The 22,794-nt window shown below is 44.7% G+C and overlaps 2 protein-coding genes across 2 annotated transcripts; both read left to right on the top strand.

The window, feature by feature from the left end:
• Positions 1-1,637: 1,637 nt before the first annotated feature.
• On the top strand, positions 1,638-3,258 carry LOC125769201 (uncharacterized). The gene is made up of 2 exons (XM_049437765.1): positions 1,638-1,905; positions 2,531-3,258. Exons 1-2 carry the CDS (start codon positions 1,681-1,683, stop codon positions 2,630-2,632), a joined length of 327 nt encoding a protein of 108 aa, XP_049293722.1. The 5' UTR covers positions 1,638-1,680; the 3' UTR covers positions 2,633-3,258.
• A 9,322-nt stretch (positions 3,259-12,580) lies between these two features.
• On the top strand, positions 12,581-19,844 carry LOC125767520 (uncharacterized). Its single transcript, XM_049434160.1, has 2 exons — positions 12,581-18,048; positions 19,837-19,844. The coding sequence occupies exons 1-2, from the start codon at positions 13,122-13,124 to the stop codon at positions 19,842-19,844; spliced, it is 4,935 nt and encodes a 1,644-aa protein (XP_049290117.1). The 5' UTR covers positions 12,581-13,121.
• The last annotated feature ends 2,950 nt before the right edge of the window (positions 19,845-22,794 follow it).

Here is a 22,794-nt window from a genome sequence, read left to right as displayed (position 1 = left end):
TGCTTCGTCGTGGTCGAAATGCGTGGTATCGTTTTCTGCTCCGTGTATCTACCTCCTGTGGGGTCCGATTTGTCAGTGGAGGATTATCGACGCAAATGGACCGAAATTGCGTCGGTGATTCCGCGGAATCGGGACACCGTGATCGGCGGGGACGTCAACGCCTGGTCAGGAGCGTGGGGGATGGAACGCAGACACAACGATGGAGAACAAGTTCATAGGGGAGCAGTGGTGATGGATGCTATGGCATCACTTGAGCTAGTCTTGTTGAACCGGGGCAACCGGCCAACCTGGAGCAACAACAGTGGCCGTAGTTCCATTATCGACGTTTCCTTCTGCAGCTCGTCTCTTCTGGGGGAAAATAACTGGCGAGTCTGCGACGAAAATCCAAGTGACCACAATACCATCAAGTTTGCGGTCGGGAGGACGACGACGCAGCGTAACCTGGGACACAGTGCACAGCAGGCTTCGGAGAGCAGATGGGCAACCCGGTATTTCAACAAGGACTTGTTCGTTGAAATTTTGGGGTCACTGGACATCTACAATCGCACCCTCTTGGCGGACGAGTTGACGCAGGTAATGTCAACTGCCTGCGACGCGACGATGCCGAGATTGCCAGCAGCACGGGGAGGACGACGATCGGTGTACTGGTGGAATAACGAGATTTCCCAGTTACGTCGCACTTACATCGGGATGCGGAGAAGACTCAGGCGAGCCCGAACGGAAGAGCAGCGACAGGATCGCCGTCCGGCGTACACAGCAGCGAGAGCAGCACTGGAGCAAGCGGTCAAGCGGAGCAAGAAGGAGCAGGGCGATCAACTTCCGGAACAGCTGGGGCCCCACGGATTCGGGCCAGGCTACAAAATCCGGAGGCAGATGTGGCAAGGAGCTCGAGTACCGATGGAACGGGATCCAGCCAAGCTGCAGCACATCGTCGGCGAACTTTTTCCGGTGCAACCGCCCATGGAATGGCCCACGGCAACAGGATTGACGGACGAGGACACGGCACGGGATGCCGTTACCGAGGGTGAGCTGGTGAGCATTGCAAAATCGCTCAATCCCCAGCGTGCCCCAGGAGACGACAACATTCCGAACGTGGCCCTGATTGCGGCGATGACGGCGTTTCCACGCGTCTTCATGAGAACGTTCCAGCATTACATCGATTCCGGCCACTTCCCCGTCGAATGGAAGAGGCAACGGCTAGTGCTGTTCTCGAAGGCCGGGAAACCACCCGGAGAATCATCGTCGTACCGGCCAATCTGCCTGCTGAGTGTTCTGGGAAAAGTATTGGAGCGACTCATACAGCGCAGACTTACGGAGCATCTGGATGCAACGGGCGGTCTCGCTGATGCCCAATACGGATTCAGGAAAGGACGCTCAACCATGGATGCCATCAACAGGGTGATTGCCAACGGAAAGGTTGCGCTCGACAAGAAGCGCAGGGGCGATCGACTGTGTGCGATGGTGACAATCGACGTGAAGAGCGCCTTCAACACGGCCAACTGGACAGCGATCGGAGCAGCTCTGCAGCGAAGGAACACGCCACCGTACCTCCAGGCGTTGCTGCGGAACTACTTCACGAATCGCACGCTCCACTACGAAACGGATGAAGGAATGGTCTCGTTACCAGTATCGGCAGGTGTCCCGCAGGGTTCGGTTCTAGGACCAACACTGTGGAATGTTATGTACGATGACCTTCTTCGTTTGGAGCTGTTCGGAAAGCGTGCGGACATTATAGGGTTTGCTGATGATGTGGCGTTCACCCTTATAGGGAGGGACCCGCAGGAAATCAGCAACCTTGCTACGAGGAATCTGGAGATGATCGAGCGTTGGATGGATGGAGTGGGATTGAAGCTGGCCCATCAAAAGACCGGCTACATGATCTTCTGCACTCATCACAACCCGCAGGTAGGTCAACTACGTGCGGGGGGACACACGATCGTATCCACGGAATCGCTCAAGTACCTGGGGGTCGAGCTTTGCCGCAAACAGCACCACGGTCGGCATTTGGAGAAGGTTTGCAGCAAGGCATCACATATCACGAATGTCTTGACCGCTCTGATGCCGAATAAGTGTGGCCCAAAAAGCAGCAGAAGGAGACCCTTGGTTAACGTTGGGAATAGCATTGTCCGTTACGCGGCAGCATCGTGGGGACGGACGCTTCTTCAGAAGGACGTTCACCGGACCACGGTTCAGAGGACGCACCGCACAGGAGTTCTTCGAGTGGCCAGTGCCTTCCAAACGGTCTCCTACGATGCCGCTTGCGTGGTCGCAAGCACTATCCCGTTAGTCCTTCTCCTAGAGGAGGACATCCGCTGCCACGACGAAAAGGTAGCGAGGGGAAGTCCAGGACCAGACATACGAAAGCGGCAAAGGGAAGAGACCATGGGACGCTGGCAACAACAATGGACAGCCGGAGCGGGGCAGTCGAGATCGCCGGGGATGAGGACGAGGAGAATTATCCCGGACATTATGTCCTGGGTAAATCGCAAGCACGGAGAAATTGATTTTTATCTCTCTCAACTCTTTACAGGGCATGGGTTTCTCCGGAGCTACTTCGTCGAAAAAGGCATCCTCGACGGCTCGCCAAACTGCCCGGTGTGTGAACACCAAGTGGAAGATGTCGACCACGTAATGTTCCACTGTCCACGGTTTGCTCGAACCCAACACGAGATGCAGCAGCAGAGCCACACCCGCTTGACGATAGAAAATCTTGCAGCGGAAATGTGTGCCAACAGCAACACATGGGAAGCAGTCCGGACCGCCGCAAGGACCATCTTCAGAAACCTCCAAGTGAGATGGAATGAGGAAAGTCCACCTACGGCCAGACGGAGACGACAACAACGTCGGCGGAACACGGAACAAACGGGACAGCAACAACTATCGCCGTGACCGCACCAAAGGATGACGACAACGGAAGCAGCAGCAACGAGTAACCAGAGCAGCAGCAGGAGCTAGACCCCACCGGAAGTAGCGGCTACGGACGGGCGGAATTAAGCAGCAGCAGCGGAAGGAAGGCACGAAGCAGCAGCAGCAGCTGAGACAACTAGGACGGATGACGCAGTGGCAGCATTGGAAAGCAGCAGCGCGTCAACAGGATGGGTGCATCGCACAAACGTTCCTGCATGGAGTACTACGCACATCAAGCGTATCGGCAGGGTTCGGATCAGGTCGAGGAGTGGTTTAGTTAGGGTCCCATCGGCTGCCAGGTCCGCTTCACGGGCCCAGCGTCACGATGAATCCCACATAACCCATCTCGGAGGGATTGGTTTGTAGCCGCAAGCCGCCCTTCGAGGTGGGTACCTTTTGAAGGATCCCTCCCCGTTAACAAAAAAAAAAAAAAGACTTCTTTTTACCACATAGCCGGATAGTCAGTCCTTGCTACAGGCGGGTCGGTCCAGATGGGATTTGAACTCGGTCCTGCTGTTTGGACTGGCGCCGTTTATCACATGCACCACCGGGCCGCCCCACTATGACTCATATACGATGTATTATTTACTCAAACTTTCAAAGCCATCTAGAATTATCTTACTCAATTCCTTGAAGAGAATACTAAATTAGAATTGGCAAGTGGGTTTTTGTTCCAAGATGGATTTTGGATACATCTATTATTTAGACAAAGCTGTTTAGTGTCAATTAGGCAGATGTAATATTGTAATAATGTCACTCCGGTCGTATTGCATTTCCCACAATAAAAAAACGTGACCATGACCAAGACATTTTGCACAGTCAGTACGGTGGCAATGAGATTTGCATACGAACAGAATCCGTTTTATTGCCACTACCTGGCCACCCGTTTGATGGTTTGCTTCGGAAAAGGCCAACCCGACATTGCCGTAGGCAATGCAGTTTGTAGCAGATGAGCAAAGTGTGATGGATTTTGCTGAAGAAGCCTCATCTCAACAGGGTTGCAAGCTGTTATCGTCGAAGGAAGTGTGTGTTACCTTCCAATCATTTCCTTGCTCCGGTTGTGATACGTTTCGATTCTTTCGAGGGCCAACGAGTTCGGTGTGCACTATCTGGTAGCGAAAGGTTTGGCTTCGCTTCCGAAAGTGGGCTTCTCGGCTTTATATGCCTTCCTGTGGTGCTTTTCGACCGCTGGTCGTTAACCTTGCCCACGGGTACGAAAGGCTACATTCGAATATCCGTTCCGTTCCCTTTTGATCACTGGCTGTTTGTGGTTTTGTGCGTCTAACACAGCGTTTTTGGCGAGCTCGTTCACTCGATTTTTCATTCCTTTAGCACAGCATCAGATACCGATTCCGATAATGAACGCAGCCATCTGATCTGATCGAATAGGTATTGGCAGCCATGAAATTATGCTGCCAGCAAGTGTTCGTTTGTTGCCGAGGAAATGAAAAACAATCTTCAATAAAGTGTAAAAGGCAAAAAAGACAAATATTCGTAACATATGCTTACCACAGCTAATTAACAGCAGGTGTCGATGCTGGGACGAACGAGAAAAATGAGTCATGTGACCTACAAATCGACCATACTAGCCCCAAAAAAACTAGCTCCTAGCCGAAACTAATTTAAATATTTCCCTGTTCAGCAGCAGGGAGAAGGAATCGTGCGGTCAAATCAGTGTTTTGTAATGGCCATTTTTGCTTCCAAAACGTACCACCGGAAGTTAAACGGTGCAGCACCTTTTGCGGAGTCTTAGGAAGTGAAGGAAAAGGTCGCGGCGTCGATTACATAAATTAACAACAGTCGTGCACCACCCGGTTCTTCCGTGGTGTCTCGTACTTTAGCATCACCGTCCAGCAGCGTCGCAGCTACTCGATTAGTACAGCGATCGATCACAGCTATAAGCAGTTAACAAAGTACGCAACCCCTACTTAGCGCATCATTTTGTGCTTGAGCTCTTACCCTTTTTACTCACTTTTATTCCACACTGTACGGCGTGTGCTTATAGATCTCTGGGCATTCGAAGCGCTTTAAATCACACGATGAGCGTTGAGTATCTAACGCATGCTAAACGACTCACGCGATGTACTTCCTTAAACGGCAGAAACAGGGTTTAGTCGTGTCGGTGACATTGGGTGGACAATTGTCTGGATCTGTTCAATAGTAGTAGGTCTATGGGTATGTTGGCTTGCAGATTGTAACGAATTCCAATGTCCAATGCGATCTTCAATCGATCATGTACCAAAAAAGAAGCGACACAATGCAAAATTGATAGTTCCAACTTTTGTCCAACTTTCGAACGATGTCTAAAATATACTTGAGTTTGTTCTAAAGGAATCGATTTTGATTTTTTATGTAATAAAGTAAGGCAAAACCAGAAATTTGTTCTTCACTTTCTCTAGTAAAGTTTTATTACCTAACTTGCTATAGATATATTAGAAGCTATGAATTATTTATTTAATTACCATTGATCCTAATGAATTGTGCATTTGTCTTATAAAAATTAAAGATATATTCCCAGGAAGACATTCTGCAAATGTAATTTACATATTTGCAACAAATATCATGTCATTCAACGGGAGCAAAAGGCTATCGGATGGCATTTTTCCGGCTCTCGCACATAACTAAATTAGCAAATGAATGTAACAAACACTCGTCGTATGATGCAACACCGGCAACACAGATACCGTGTAAAGCTATGACGCACACGCAGCGCATTATTTTTGACCGGCTAATGTGCGCTTGTAAGTGTTTTGCTCTGTTACCATCCATTGTGCGTTCGTTGTCCTTCGGATGATAGGTAATACCTTTTGAAGGCAGTGCCCAATGTAACAATGTCCCGCTGGCAAGAATGTGTAAGTGATAAGGCTCGTACCAAAACCAAACGAAGTGGTATCGAGTACATTTCCGCATCAGTGAAATGGGTATAGATTTACATCCAATTTAACGGCATTTGTCACCATTTAGCTTCGACAATCGAGGCACGTATGATGCAATATTTATACTTCGTCGTAAGGCGTCTGCAATGGAAAAAAGATAGGAAGTAAAAAAAAAAGGAAAACATTGACAAGTTCGCATTGAGCATCGCATGAAGTATAATATAGCAACAAGCGGTATTGTAGAAGTCCTAAAGTCATTTACATATTCTTCCCGTACTTCATTTAATCCTTACGAAATGAATCAACAAATTTACCGTGGCCTAGAAATTGATTTGACACGTTCTTTACCAACAGCCCAATAATCACGTGGCCCATTTCACGGCATAATGTATCGCAAAAACGTTCGCATGATTCACGCATACATACGCACACTTTAGCTCCAATCGAAACCATTCACTTTCTGCCAAACATAAGGTCAAAGTCAACCGGACCACGGTAACTTGTTGGCTGGGTGTATCGACTTTCTGTACGATGCTGCCCGTATTATTGTTTCATTTTGTTAACATTTTATCTTTTGTTGCCAGCCCTTTAAACCCCCCTGCTGTACAGATTCGGTTTGATTCAGACTCTATTCTATGCTCCATTGACACACTCTTCAGTGATCAAGGTACGAAGCAAGGGATAGATGTGTAAGACGGGTGCTCTGTTTGTGAGACTTTTCACAGTGGATGTAGTGAACATATTGATACACGTTTGCTGCGTATTGTACAAGTTTATCGACGATCCGACATTATACATCTGGCTGGGTTGTCCTATAATGATTAATGCTTCGATTTTGTATCAAATTGTATGTATTTGTTATATTATAAAACCGCCGTTCGATCTACAGTGAATAAGTAAATGTCCCAGCATTTATTGTTTAATTCTACTGGTATAGTTCTTCTTTAAAGTTCTGTTCTTTAAGTTAGTCTTTTTAAGTTCTATTAAATTTACAATTCGTGTTTAAAACACGTTTTGATTGTAATGACAGAAACTCTCATAAAGGAATAATAAATTATTGTACTTTAATTACACCTCTAGAAAAAAAAACATCACAACGATCTAATCTTTGTTTAACAAGCAGCCTATCAATTGTGTTTACGAGTCACAGATTAAAAAAAAACACAATATTGAATTTTGTTTTAGGGGTGACAAACAGTTCACACGTTTTTCAAATCTCAGTTTGCAAATATCACGTGCGACTCGTGAGCTTGTTTGAGTTTGACTGCCAAGCGGAAATTTGCACCTATAAGTCATAAATTACTACGTACCTACTGATCTGCTGCTGAACGGAAGCAATTGCTGTTTGGTGGAAGAATTGCAGGTTAGCGTGAACCTAATTAATGGTTTCATGAAAACGATCCTTTTAAGATGAGCCTTACGAACATAGACAAATGTTTTTATGATGTGTTCTAATCGTATGCGCACCATGTATGGTGGAATCATCTTCATCTTAACAGAAACTGTTCCTTCCTTTAAACGCCGAAATCTCGACAAATGCGACAGAAGGTCAGAGTTTGCAGTACAAAAAAATCGTTTTCCTTGCCAACTTACTGCCCAATAAAAACAAACGATAGTCTCTGTTTGTCGTCTGCCATGTAGTTCCTACCAAAAAGGCTCACTGAACTTTCCAGGGTCAGCTGGGTGAAGTGATTGCTTTCAGTGTCACTCGGTGTAGCCTGTTCCGAAACTGGAAGGGGTTCGTACTGTAGGGCTCTCCATGTCTCGGGTGGAACAATAACAGTAAGAACATACATAAGATCAGATCTTTCGCAGGAACTGTTGTTACTCGGTGGTTTAATGTAAGTATCACAAACGGACGTTCAAACAGTATAAGGCAGCATTAGTGGATCTTCAAACTATATTGCAAATAGAGAATTAATGAAATCGGAAAACAGGTATATCAGCTCATTTGTAAAAAGAAACTGAACTAAAGACCAGAATTTGCAAGAAGCAGAACTCCAACCATCAAGGCTTACTGGCGTGGATCGTCTACGAACTGATCGGTACAATTTTGTAGTTTGTCATACATGTCCCGGAGGAGTTAAAGGATCATACAATCTGTTAAACTTTATAGTTCTCAAGCATGCCAAAGAATAAATCGGGTCCGCAATGTTCACCAAACGATGCAAACCACAACGGATGCGGATACCAGTCAAGTGAATTGACACACTGACCTTCAATAGTCTCCTTATAGAGTTCCCCTCTGTAGTATCTGTCTGGTACGACGCAGCACAGTTGTTGGAGAATGATCACGTTAAAAAAAAACTATAGACGAACAAAACTGGAGGTGCAATCCTCGTAGCTCCTCTCTGGCACGCCTTTGCTTTGCGGACCTTACGAAACCTTCCGTGTATTATGGCGATTGTTAAAGGTTTCTGGTTTTCTGGTCACGAAGCTAAGGGATGGCAACGTGTACGAAATTAATAGTACGCACACGTTTGCTCACAAGAAGCCGTTGATGATCATGAACCCAACCGGTCTCTTGATGACCAAGACTGTTAGTGATTAAGGAAAAAAGGATGAATTAGTGTATTTTCCTCTCTTTTATCCTTAGGGCGAAATTATAGAGGAAAGATAGAAGCAAAAAGAAAACTGCAGCACCTAGAAGGTATACTGGGGATGATTCAATCTTGCTGTACGTGGAAAAAAGCGAAAGGCATCGCATCCCAGAACCTACCACTAGACTAGCAGCTCTAGAACCTACAAACCACTTTTCTCTTGTTGCTGATCTTACCAACGGCTGTTCATTTAAATTCGGCTTGTCCTGACCGGACGACCTTTCGATCAATAATATTTGTAGATTGTATTTTACGCTGATACTATCCTTGGCATTTGATCTTGTGTAGTTTTTACTTGCAACTAATAGTAAGTTGACGTTCGTAGTGTACTATTCTTTGGAATGAATTCATAGAAAAGAGTTTATTAGTAAATTATGTTGATGCATTTAAAATATAACAAGAATTACATAGCAACACATTTATTTTATTGTAGAACAATATATACATTTTTAGAAGTATAACTTTTCTTCATAAGTCATACAGCGTGACCGTCCTTATTGAAATAAAAAAAGAAGAATAACTTTTGTTATTCAAAATCAGAACATTTTATCAATATTGGAAATCAAGCGTTTGTCATTATTGATCATAGTTCTATTCAATAGCTCGTAAATAACTCAACTAATGTTACAAAAGATTAGATATCAATCTTGTTTATCGAGCATCTACGTGAAGTACAACCCAATGCCAATGGTATAAGATGCCTTTGGATATGAGGAATAGCCATAACCTCTGAGCTGTCATCTGGTTGTTACACTTAATCGTTCCATCGATGAGATACATCGATTTGTTAACACTAACAGTTACATAAGATGTAAAATAACAAAAAACTAGATTAAATAAAAACAAGCCAGGCGAAGCCTTCAACCTTCAGCTAATTGACACAGTTTCATGGAACAATGCTATATCCCAAGCAGTCTGCTAATTTAATGCGCACCAAACATTCTTTTAACGAACTTCCACATTAGCATTTAAATCTTGCGTTTTTTTCTCTTTCTTTTCACTAAACTAAGTTGTCATTTCGTGCTGGATGGAGTTTTTTGTATGTTAGTTTTGCACTTCTCAAATCAGCGCAACAGATACCGGTAAAGGTTAATGCTTGAACGTTGCACGTCTAACCACCATTAGGCTCGCATGCCAGTCACGCACGCATGTGCCAAGTTCAAGTGCAAACGTTTCATCAATCAGGGCAAAAGGCAAGTAAGGGGAAGAGAGAGAGAGAGAGAGAGAGAGAGAGAGGTAAAAAAATCAAAACTTTAAAACCACTGTACGGTGAATGGCGGTCACGTGTGACTTCGTGACGGCCCACCAGCTGTCAAAGAATCACTTCCGTTAGTAAGCGCACCGTGTTGCCTCCTAATCGACTGACCCCGTTTTTGTATCGGGCCCGGGAAGGACTTCCTCCACTTCCGGTATTGGTTGATATGGAAAGATAGATAGATTGCTAATCAGCCGGAGAGGTATTAAATGCACAATATTATAAGAACGTTCACAAACAACGCACGACGTAATGGTGCGTGGAGACACCTCCAGGAAAAGCCTTTAGGAGGCCAATGTCAAACTCCAGTCGATGGTGCTTGGTGGTGGAAGAAAAGGACAGGGAGCCAAGCAAACGGTTCACATTCTCGGCGATGACTACCGCGGTGACTATTCGATGGTGAATTAATCCATCCATCCATTGCCACCGCTCGAGGACAGCCGGAATTTGCGGCGTGCATATTGCGTGTGCATTTTTTTATCTCCCATGGGGCGGGTAGAGATGCACACAGACGTGCGTAAGGGCGCCCATTTGACGTATTCATTATGTCGTCTAGGGGTAAGCGACAACCGCATGCCGGTACACTTGACCGCATTCGAGTCCTTGGAGTAAGTGAGAAGTGAAAGAGAAAGAACCAGCGGAGGGAAGAAAGATCTCTCCACTAGCATCAGTCAAAGAAAAGTGAGTTGAAAGTGTTTATTTATAGTACAAAATCAAAGAGCAAAAAAGCGTATCACTCATACGGCTCAAGAGAATAAGATCTGCGAGGGCAATTTGATAGTTAAAAGAAGGGAAAAAACGCACATACAACCGAGTAGTACAAGATCGCACCAACATACCAGCTGCGAACAGATGTTGATCGAGGCAACTACTTCTCTCACGTGTTGCGATCTTTGTGATGCAAACTGTTGAGTCTCGTATGTACTATTGCTTCCCATCCTCAAAGGTTGCTCGCCAAAGCACTCAAGTGACAGCTGTCAAGTGATGCACAAGTAGATGAATGCTTGGTGAGCAATGCCCCATATTAAGTTCTACTCCGGGGGTGGTCTCGTCATCATCACGATCCTCATCGATCGCTGCAAACCTTCATTCGGTGCAACATCATTTATCGTTCACGCTCGAATTAGTTTGCAAATCGATTGTGGCCGCGATGAACACCCGCTGTCGTCACCACCAGCCCACCGTGGTTTGTTGAGATCTCAACAACGGATCCAATCCCCTGGTAAGCGGGCGAATGATGATTTATTTACATATCGTGCCAAGATTTAGACGACGAGTTGGGAAACGGGCGCGGACTGTCGTCGTGCAGTGCGTTTGGTGTGATGTGTAAGGTTAGGACGCGGTTAGCTACATTTAGCCACCTGATTACTGCAGTAAAACGCATAAGTAAATATTTACCAACTTGGTTCCTTGGCGTGCAGTTCCGTCGTGTGGGAGCTTCTCGCACTGCTTTTACTGTGTGAATGTGTTTTACGCTGTTGGCCCAGATCGTGGGCATTGTGCGCCAGCACTGTAGGGGCAAATGAGATGCATCACCGTCGATCATCACCACTAAAGCTGTGCGCTGATACCAGACACGCGGAGGTAGGTGACGGTAATTGCCATTTGATGACAGCATTAGTGACATAAATAAATAATTTTGAAGCACCTTGCACTTGTACTTGCTCGCATCTTGAGCTTCCCTTTCGGCAACACTGTATACTAAGTGAGTGGCACACGAACTGGGAGGTCTTACTCTAGTAAAGTACTGTATTGCGGTTCCCTTTTAGATTTGGCCCATTGGGCTCGATTGGGTTGGTTCAGCCTTGTGCCATATTTATCTCATATGTTTTTACAGCGTGTCCTTGCAGACGATAGGGATGTAAAGTCGTGCTAGGTGCTTCCTGTACCCGACAAAGCAAACGTATTTGAAGGTATCGTGTGTACATAATACAAAATCAATATAATATTTTAAGGAAGATGTTTATAGTTTTATATTTTTTTACATATGTACATTATAAGACATTTTTATTTTGTGAGTAAGTAAAAAAAATAATAATCATTGTTCTATTGCTTTTTTTGCAATATCTGTCGAATAATAATTTATACAGTTGTACAAATGCACAGTACAGTACAAATGCAAGTTAATGATTAAATAACATCTGTTATAAATTATACTCAATCCATCAATTTACTAGAAACAGATGTCACAACATTATATAGAACTTGTCAGAAATTCTAAATCATAACACCACAGCTCCTCTTAACCTCATCTCTCGCAAGCTTACCGCCGTCGTAGAAGTTCAAGGTAAGCGAGCCGGGAAGCTTAGTAAACTGGTCAGTTCCAACGTTTTCATACCGATTAGCTCCGAACCAGACGTAAAAGTAGTCACAAACGAAAAAGCTAGCGAACGAGTATACGGTGGAGAAGGTTACAGAGATGCGGGTTGGCTTCGCGCAAGATGCGATGTTGTCATGCAATCGGTGTGCGGAAGCGACCCGCGAACGCCATCGTGCGACTTCATCTCGCCGAGACAATACTTACCCGAACGGGGCTCATTGCCATCGGTGAGAATCTAAACACTCCCAGTTGGTCAACGCGGGCTGGTTAGCTTCCCACCACCGCCGATAAGCTGCTAGTGTGACGAGTTTAACGTCCGCAACGGTAACTGTTGCCTGGCAGTTGAGGCATTCGTGGGTCCAGAGCAAGTCGTCCTCCAGCTGACCGTCGGCCAGCTGTGGGTGGCCGGAAAAGTGGGAAAGATATTTTTTAGCATAAATCGTTCATTCGCATCGTTTTGCCTTGAACTTACGCATCAGAGAGCGAGTTTTCGAGCGCTTGATGGAAGCAGGAAGTAGGCAAACCGGTGTCTAAAGATGGACGAAGGTTTTGGCAATCTGTCTTAGCCTCAAACTAATCCAGAAGTTATGCAATTAGGTATGGCATTTTGACGATATAATGTTGAGATTTATCTGAATTAATTAAAATTAAGTTGAAATATTTCACGGATATTTACATGCAATATAGACCTTAGCTAAAAACTGCACTAGAGAAGTAATTATGACAACCGATCGAGGGCAATGATTAATGAACTATTAGGATTAGGAAATGAACTCGATGTAAATGAACTTAAGGACAAATGAATACACAGTAGCTAACTGATCATCGCGCGCGTTACACGTATTAAAAGGAATCCGGAAAGATTTTGCGAAAGAAACAATCTCGCACGACTGGTTTCGTGAGGTTTCTCACATTTTTGGTCCTTCGAACCGGATAGATACGGATTAGTGTGTGAATTGTTTCTTTCTTCGCTCTGCATCAAGAGCATCAGTATATTCGGTACGCTCCGCATCACGAGCAAGGTGCAAATCATCTTACGCGCCATTCCGAATTCGCGCGTGAAAGTTCATTCGCCCTACGGAAAGGGCAACGGTCGAAATTGCGCCATCGTTCAAATTTGTGTCATCGTGTTTTTCGGTCCTTTTCGGTCGTAGTTATTTTTCATGAATCATCAGTCAGTGAAAGTGACTAAAATGGACAAAAAGATCAAAACTGCCCAGCATCAAAAACTAATCGCGTTGGAGAACATTAAATCGCTGGAGCGGTTTACACAGGCGTTCAGCAGCGACGATGCAAGCCAAATTCCGGAGGCTTTGGAGGGGCTGGAGCAGTACAAGCAGGAGTTTTTCACCGCAGTGGCGAAACTGGAGGAATGCGACGACAGCAGTGAGGCGATACAATCCTGTATCAACGACAGGATCGATATGGAAGAACGGTGCCGGCGGCTGAAATCATTTCTCAGAGAGAACCAACGGAAGGACGCCAACCCGCTAAACGAATCCACTCTTTTGGCAAATTCAACGCTTGCGTTTGGACGGCCAAACGCACCCAATCTTCGGTTGCCAAAAATCGAACTGCCGACGTTCGATGGGGATTCAACAAAGTGGTTGTCATTCCGCGATCGTTTTGTCGCTATGATCGACGCTTCACCCGACTTACCACACATTGCAAAATTACAATATTTGCTTTCTTCGTTGAAGGGCGACGCAGCGGTGCCCTTTGAACATGTGGCTTTGACTACCGAGAACTACGCTGTGACGTGGGCGTCACTTCTTAAGCGTTACGACAATACACGGATGCTGATTCGCGATTATTGGCGGAAGCTTCATTTCCTTCCGGGAATAGAAGCAGAAAGTGTCGACGGTTTGACATCGTTGGTGGATGAATTCACGCGGCATGTGAATGGATTGGTGAAACTACAAGAACCAGTCGATTCGTGGGACACACCTCTGTCCAACATGCTTCTAATGAAGATGGACAACGAAACCATCTTAGCGTGGGAAAAACACTCCGTGCAGTTTAAAAGGGATAAGTACAATGAGCTGATTGAATTCCTGCAGGATCGTGTTCAAATATTGAAATCGAGTAAGAGCTTTGCATGCGCAAAGATTGCACCGACCAAGGTGGCCGGCGCACATCGTCTTCCTGCATCACGGAAGTCGATCACGAGCGCAGCTGCAATGCAGAAGAACGCATCCATGTCTACTTCACCACAACTACAGAGATGTCCGTTGCAGTGTCCGGAACCTCATCTACTACGCAATTGTCCGGAATTCATCAACAAGGAGATACAACAACGACGTGACATCGTCAAAACAAAGGGTCTATGTTGGAACTGTCTCAGCAGCTCACACCAAGTGAAATCTTGTAGATCAGACTACTCGTGCCGATCATGCCGTGAACGTCATCATAGCCTACTTCATCACGCTTCGCATTCATCCGTAACTGTTCAACCGAAAGTTACTCTGGCGGCTCAATCCGACGATGAAATGGTGTTTCTCGAGACGGCAATGGTTTACATCGTAGACGATTATGGAATTAAGCACGAGGCTAGAGCGCTTCTTGATTCGGGATCGATGTTAAACTTTATATCGGAATCATTGGCTCAGAAACTCCTCACCCCTCGTACGAAGGTGAATGTGTGCGTTACTGGCATCGGGTCAGCAAGGCAGCAGGTGAAAGGTTCAATCACCGCTAGTGTTAGATCTAAGGACCTACACTTCACCACACCGATGGAGTTTTTCATCCTTGACACACCAATCGCAGCCATTCCTACCAAACCGGTAGACGTTTCTTCATGGAATATGCCGAACGTGACCCTCGCTGATCCCACTTATCACGTTCCTGGTAAGGTGGATCTCATCATCGGCAGTGATCCATTCTGGGAGGTTCATACTGGACGTAAGCGATCATTGGGCGCAGGCAAGCCGTGGCTAGTGGAGACCCGATTTGGATGGGCTGTTTCCGGAAATACAGTGCAGTCATCACCAGCTCCACGTGTATGTCATGTTGCAACGAGCGAATGTCCTTTGGAGGCAATCATGACACGTTTCTGGGAGAGCGAAACCATCTCCGATGAACCCGCTCTATCTGTGGAAGAAGACATCTGTGAAAATCATTTCATCGCTAATACAACTCGGGATGGTTCAGGAAGGTATGTCGTTAGCTTGCCACACAAGTCTAATCCCAATATCATTTTAGGAGCCTCAAGGCAGATAGCAGATCGTCGTTTGCTAGCGGTAGAACGGCGACTGAAGGCTAATCCTGAAATGAGGGAAGCATATTCGTCATTCATGCGAGAGTATGAACATTTGGGACACATGATAAGGCTCGAGGAGCCAATTGATGAATCATGTCCACATTACTACCTACCGCACCATGCTGTTGTAAAAGAATCCAGCACATCGACAAAGGTTCGTGTAGTATTCGATGCTTCGTGTAAGACGACGTCAGGTTATTCCTTAAACGATTCCCTGCTGGTTGGACCTGTCGTTCAGCAAGATCTGTACACTATTATGCTTCGATTTCGGTCACATGCTATTGCGCTCACAGCTGACGTTGAAAAGATGTACCGTCAAATCCGACATCACCCTGCAGATAAAAACTTTCTTCGAATCCGGTACAGAAAGGATCCGTCAGAACCAATAGCAACCTACGAGTTACAAACCGTAACGTATGGTACCGCATCTGCGCCATTCTTAGCCACACGGACATTGAAGCAAACTGCATACGATCATCAGGAACAGTATCCTCGAGCAGTCGTTCCGGTGCTTCGAGATTTCTACGTTGATGATCTGTTGACGGGGACAGATGAAATATCAGACGCGATCGAGATGCAGAAACAAATCTCATCCATGTTGCAGTCAGCTGGATTCGCGCTGAAAAAGTGGGCATCGAACAATCCTAAGGCGCTTCACGGGATCCCTCAGGAGGATTTGGCATTGCAAACATGCCATGAATGGAACAAATCGCAATTTGTGTCCACTTTGGGATTGATCTGGGAGCCAGCAGCAGACGTTATTCGGTTTCGCATCGAACTACCGCCTTCTGCATCAGTGTTAACAAAGCGCTTGGTTTTATCGTATATCGCTAAAATATTCGACATCCTCGGAGTACTCGGCCCAACGATAGTTATTGCCAAACTATTTATGCAGCAGTTGTGGTCGCTTAAGGAAAATGGTGTTGCACTGGGTTGGGACAGTGAGCTACCATTGCATCTTCAACAAGAGTGGAACAGGTTTCACTCATCGCTACATTCTCTTCGTGAGTTGCACATTCCACGGTTCATATCGCTTCCGAATGCAACTACCACTCAATTGCATGTCTTCGCGGATGCTTCTCAAGCAGCATACGGAGCATGTTGCTATTTCCGAGCAGAAAATCATCACGGGATTTCTGTGAACCTGTTGATCGCAAAGTCAAAGGTTGTTTCGCTAACTAACACTCACTCGATCGCCAGACTCGAGCTCTGCGCTGCACGATTGGCCATACAATTGGTTAAGAGAATCAGTACGTCACTCAACACTCCCATCATCATCTTCTGTTGGACTGATTCGATGACGGTGTTATATTGGCTGAAGTCACCGCCACGTCGCTGGAAGCCATTTGTCGCCAACAGAGTGGCACAGATCCAACAGGAAACTCGGATCAAATGCTGGAGACACGTTCCTGGGGTGGACAATCCAGCAGATGATATATCTCGTGGGCTGCTTCCAGACAAGCTACTATCTTCTCATCGCTGGTGGCATGGGCCACATTGGTTAAGTAGCAAGGAGGCAGATTGGCCACATAACCCTACCACAGAAGAAATCGTTTGCAATGACGAGGAGAGAGCTACACAATTGGTTGCTGCAACATCTACAACGAACGATTTTGGCAGCAAATATTTCGCACGGTTTTCTGGCTACCTGAAACTTCTTCGAACGACGGCCTACGCCTTGCGCTATCTTCGATGCTTAAAGGATAGCGTATCTTCGGTAACAGCAGTTAGCAGAAAAAATACAACAGTTGCAGAACTTATCGCATTGATCTCAGCACTATCCAAGGATGAACTACATCGCGCTGAGATTTGCTTGTGTAAACTTGCGCAACAAGATTCGTTTCCGGAGGAGCTTCATGCGATAAGGAGTGGTAACGAGATACCACGACACTCACGGCTAAAATGGTTGTCACCTTTCGTTGATCATGATGGAATCTTGCGTGTTGGTGGCCGGCTTCGAAACGCGCAGATTACAGACGCCACGAAACATCCGATTGTGCTATCGTCGAAACACCCGCTCGCATCATTACTGGTTTGCTGGTATCATCGCAAACTGTTGCATGCTGGACCGCAACTTTTGCTAGCTTCACTTCGCCAGCGATTTTGGATAATCGGAGGCCGCAGTTTAGTGAAGTCAATTTTTCATCGATGCCACAGATGTTTTAAGAGTAAACCTTCGTTGGTGAGACAAGCTGCCGCCGATTTGCCTACATCTAGAGTGTCACCGACAAGGCCGTTTGCAGTGTGCGGGGTTGATTATTGCGGACCCGTAATGATCAAGTCAGCTATCCGCAATCGAAGCGCAACCAAAGCATACATCGCGATCTTCGTATGCTTTTCGACGAGAGCGGTGCACATAGAATTGGTCAACGATCTAACCACTTTTGCATTTTTAGCCGCACTCCGAAGATTCATCGCTCGCAGAGGTCTGGTTACGGAAATTCACTCCGACAACGCGACTACATTTAAGGGGGCTGCACACGAGCTGCATCGTCTGTACCAGATGCTGAAGTGCAGGAACACGGAACGGGCGGAAATTTTCAATTGGTGCGCGATCAACGAAATCCGGTGGAAGTTCATTCCGCCACGGGCGCCTCATTTCGGTGGACTGTGGGAGGCTGCGGTACGGTCCGCAAAACATCACATTATACGGACGATTGGAACGGCGAGCCTCACCCAAGAAGGCTGGTTGACATTGTTGGCCCAGGTTGAGCAATGTCTTAATTCTCGACCATTAGTTCCGTTAACCAGCGAGCCCACTGATATGGAGCCGTTGACACCGGGTCATTTCTTAGTAGGGTCAAACATGTTAGCACCACCACAGGTTGATTGTACGAACACTCCGTCAAATCGGTTGAAAGAATACGAGCTCGTTCAAAAACACCTTCAGTGTATATGGGCACGGTGGTACCCAGAATATTTGCAACAGCTACAGGCCCGTGCAAAGCATATTTCATCAAAACCGGTAGATCTGAAAGAGGGACAACTAGTTATTATCAAGGAAGACAACACACCACCTACCTTATGGCCAATGGGCAGAATAACGAAATTACACCCAGGGAGAGATAATACGGTTCGAGTTGTCACTTTGAGAACAGGTGCAGGAAAGGAAATAGTACGTGCAGCAGCTAGATTAGCTATTCTTCCGAATCCAAATCTTTTTGAAGATAAGTAGCCACGAGGGATCATTCGGTTTCGATCAAATGTCATAAACAAAACAAGTGTCATACACATACACATACACATACACTTCACTTGGCATGAGATCACACATGATAGGTTTAGAACAGTGAATTGCATGTAATCATTATAGATAAGCCAATATTGAACTTCGTAGATTAGTTAAAGAAATACTTTCTTTGGTGGCCGGAATGTTGAGATTTATCTGAATTAATTAAAATTAAGTTGAAATATTTCACGGATATTTACATGCAATATAGACCTTAGCTAAAAACTGCACTAGAGAAGTAATTATGACAACCGATCGAGGGCAATGATTAATGAACTATTAGGATTAGGAAATGAACTCGATGTAAATGAACTTAAGGACAAATGAATACACAGTAGCTAACTGATCATCGCGCGCGTTACACGTATTAAAAGGAATCCGGAAAGATTTTGCGAAAGAAACAATCTCGCACGACTGGTTTCGTGAGGTTTCTCACACAGTTAGATGAAGCCTCGATTATTGTTAAAAAATACGAAAACATGTGCTGTACGTAAAAGAAGTCAAAAACATATAATAAGTGAGTTTGTCCTGGCGATTAGAAAGGAATTAATATTCAAACTGTAATAAATTTCACATACTGAACATGCTTTTTCTCAAATCATTGTACAATACAATACACACTCTGTATGAGTCCTCTTGTCTGCGGTATGTAATTTATTTTCAATGCAGTTCTACTTCGAACAAAGCCGACACTAATTGTTTCTGACAGGTGTTGGTCAGCGAGCGTGTCGGGGTGTAGCGTGGGTTTTCCCGCATTTCCATTCTGATCTGATCTCACTCGGTCAATGCCATGGTCATTCCCGTAAGCAAGTGCACGTGTTTCTTTCTATGTTAGAAGCATCCTTCATCTATGAATGAGTATGATCACGTCCTTTCCCTTGTTTGGTATGATTTACTCCTGGTTGCTGCTGGATAATACACACACGGTTCTCCCGTACCAGAAAAGAAAGGGGTGTCCTGTACGATGCACCCCCTTGACATAGATCTCCAATGGCAACCGCCTCATACATCTCATCCACCCCTTTCACGGTGGCAAGTGAGCTTAACGTTCACTATCATTTTCGCACACAGGGAGAACATCGTGTGCTGGAGGTGAGTCATTTTATTGCCCATCGTAAATCAAATGGTGCGCAAACACTGCACATTCGCCGACAGGTCTTCGCGCAAAGGTCTTTCTCTAAGGTGTCACACATCAGGCGCCATTGTGAATTGTTAGGCAAGGTTGTAAATTTCCCATTCTCCAGGTCCCCGTGACGTGGTGGTGTATTTCAAGAGAAAGGACAACAGTACAACGTCTTTCAGCTGCTCTTCTTTGTTGAGGCTTGAGGTCAGGGTGAGTCCTGTAGATCTCCGAAATAACGTAACTTGAACACGTAAATTCGTCTCGTAGTGTGGTAGATTGAAAACGGGTCAAATTTTCAGAGCACGTCAGGCCCTTTAGATATATCTACTTCCGAGTTCGCAAGGTTGGACAATCTTTTTAGCACTAGCATGTTGATAAACCTCCAAAGCCAGATTCCCTTCGGAGGCCATTATTTGGTTATGGTGATAAAATTTAAAAAATAACATGCATTTCGCTGTTCCGATAAGCCACCGAACGCACATTCAGTCAGGTTTAGGAAAGGTAAACGGTGGCTAGGAGACAGGTTCTGGAGGTTGCTACCCTGCTGCTACAAACACATCACCTGTTGCGATCGATTAGAGGGTTGGTAGAACCTTGGCCAGGGTTACTCACGTGGTGCAGGGGTGACATAAGCGCGGTTCGTGTGTGCATCGTGCCACTAACTAAGCCGATAGCGGACTGAATCGTTTGGGTGTGCTCTCGGGGTACGATGTTTCATTATACACACGCTTTTGTATAACAGACGTTAGAGAACTGCATTGCATGAGAAGCCGCCTGTTTTCATCGCTTTCCTTTTATGGACATATATTGAATGCAGGTCTGTACCGGATATTCTTCCTCGAGAAGGTTGCTCGAGTTACATTTCAAGACCAAACACGTGATAAATTATTATTAGCTTTCACACCTTTGCTAAGACTTTCTAGTCACACATAAAATGCATGGTAGTGTGGTATGATATTGCAAGACGCGTATGAAGCAATTTAAACCACTTGTATTTCTTTATTTCGAGAAGTAAGCTTATATAAACGATACTGATAATATTAAGCCATATCTGGAGTATCCAATATAAACAATCACTAAAATTGTAGCATAAGTTATGTATACATGGTGGACAAGGTCGAAAAACATGACATACATCATAATTGTAATGATTAGATCGTACACCGTGAATGCAAATCAATCAATAAGCGAACTATAGTGACTGTCCATCGTCCTCGACATTCACAAGCATGGTGTTGGATCGTGACAAAACGTCCAGCGTTTGTACCCAAAACAGCTCTCAAGTCCTCTGGATTTTTTTCAAGAAAATTTCAATCAACAATTGTTTCGTATATCAGACGCTAAGTACACTCCAAACGGACGGACTGCTTAACGCCATAAAGCATGAGAAACCAACGAAGCTACAGCTAGAAAAAAACAACAAATTTAGTGCTAAAAACTATATGAAAATAAAACAAAATAAAACTGTAACATATTGTACAAAAAATAACATTTTGATTACAAATGTTTTATTTTATATTTTCATTTTGATCCATAAGTGACTGTTATACTATCAAAATAAGAGCATTAAGATTGATTGTATCTTATCTTGAAAACATCTTTTACATCTTCTTTAAAATAAAACACGAATGACAATATCTTATCTCCCCCACAACAATCGTTCAGGTGTATGAAATTTAAAAATAGACTGACACACATTAGAACCTAACTTGTTATACACGCACAAAGATGAAAAACGAAACCGGTTTCATCTAGCACCGGATCCAGCGGGACGGAATAACCGAGCTCCCGTGGAGAGGCAGAAGTCAAGCGAGGGGGTTGTTTTTGTTTACAATGTTGTCACCCCCACGGAATCTCCACGTGGCCGGACCATGGCACACGCGTAATCAGCTGTATACGGAAAAGGTAACCCTAAAACGGATGCGAAGGCGCCAAATTTTTTGGAGGTTTTTGAGTGTGTGCTTGAACCAATCATGTGTGTATTTTTGTGTATTGTTTCTTCAACTAGAAACATTCTTCACCAATGGTGCATGCCTGGGGGCGAATTATCTCACCAAGATTCTATGGCGCAGCAGGAAGTTACTGCATGTTTGGTGTACATCGATCAGGCATGATGTTTGACCATGGCGCTTAGTTTTTTTTGTTCCGTTTGCCAATGTATTTGGCGTTGGGAGTTGGGTTTAGTTGTTTTTGTTACCATTGATTTTCGGCAAAACGTGACTCACCTTGTCTGAGGGAAGATGTTACTTCCTTTGTAAAGGGTGAGACTGAATGGGGTTACAAGTGGATAAGGGTTCCTGTACGTTTTATTCTTTATAATTTGCTTCCCACAAACGTGTAAACAAGTTGAAGAGTAAAAAAACAGTAAAGTTGTTTTCGTGCGGTTTCACGTGGCAGTATACGAAGCGTGAAAAAGAGTTGTTTACGGAGCAAAGGCCTGAGCTAGATACGGTGTGAAAGATAGACGAATACTAGTAGTTTGGATAGGATTTTTTTTGTAAAACGGTGTTCTCAGTTGAATATAAAATCCTCGGTTGTGTTTCAACTGTTTCAATATTTATCGTTTCAAATAATCGAAGTTTAATTGAAATAAGCTTTCCTGGCTTCTGTTTAACGTAGAGTGATTGCGTACCATATGTGTGTACTTTGTTGTTGTTAACATTGTTGGTGCTATTGTTGAGGTAGGTTTTAGGCGTCCTGTTGTTTCATATGTTTTTTTCTCGATCTGATGTTGTTGTTATGGTTTTTTGCAATCCTCCTATGGAATTTTTTCAAGCACTTTAACTAGACACCTATGAGAATATTTATCTACAAACACAACAGATATTACAGTACGTAGTACATGAGGTTACAATAGAAAAACGCTAACATAGAAAAAAGTAGAAGTAGGTTTTATAGGAGTAGATTGATATTATAGGCGAAGTTAGATGTCCCTAATGCCGATGCCCTCGAATGCACTTAGCTAGAAGTGTCTAGTGGGTTTGCATGCCACCCATGATCGTAGAAGATGATAGTGGAGTGCAATGATCCAACACTTTTCATTTTCACTTTCTACTCAGACAGATTAATATGATGTGGACGAAGGGACCCACCGAATCAAGTATTGGCCAAGTGAGTCTGTCTTTTGCATTGTTGGGTTGAGTTTGTGAAAAAAAAATGAAAGATTATTACTTTTGATCATTCAGCAATCACCAATCAGCAGAAGGATTGCATGCTAAAAATTAG

This window comes from Anopheles funestus, chromosome 3RL (assembly GCF_943734845.2).
Source record: "Anopheles funestus chromosome 3RL, idAnoFuneDA-416_04, whole genome shotgun sequence".
Classification (NCBI taxonomy): domain Eukaryota; kingdom Metazoa; phylum Arthropoda; class Insecta; order Diptera; family Culicidae; genus Anopheles; species Anopheles funestus.
The sequence above is the reverse complement of the archived record's forward strand: the minus strand, read 5'-3'. Positions and strand labels throughout refer to the sequence as shown.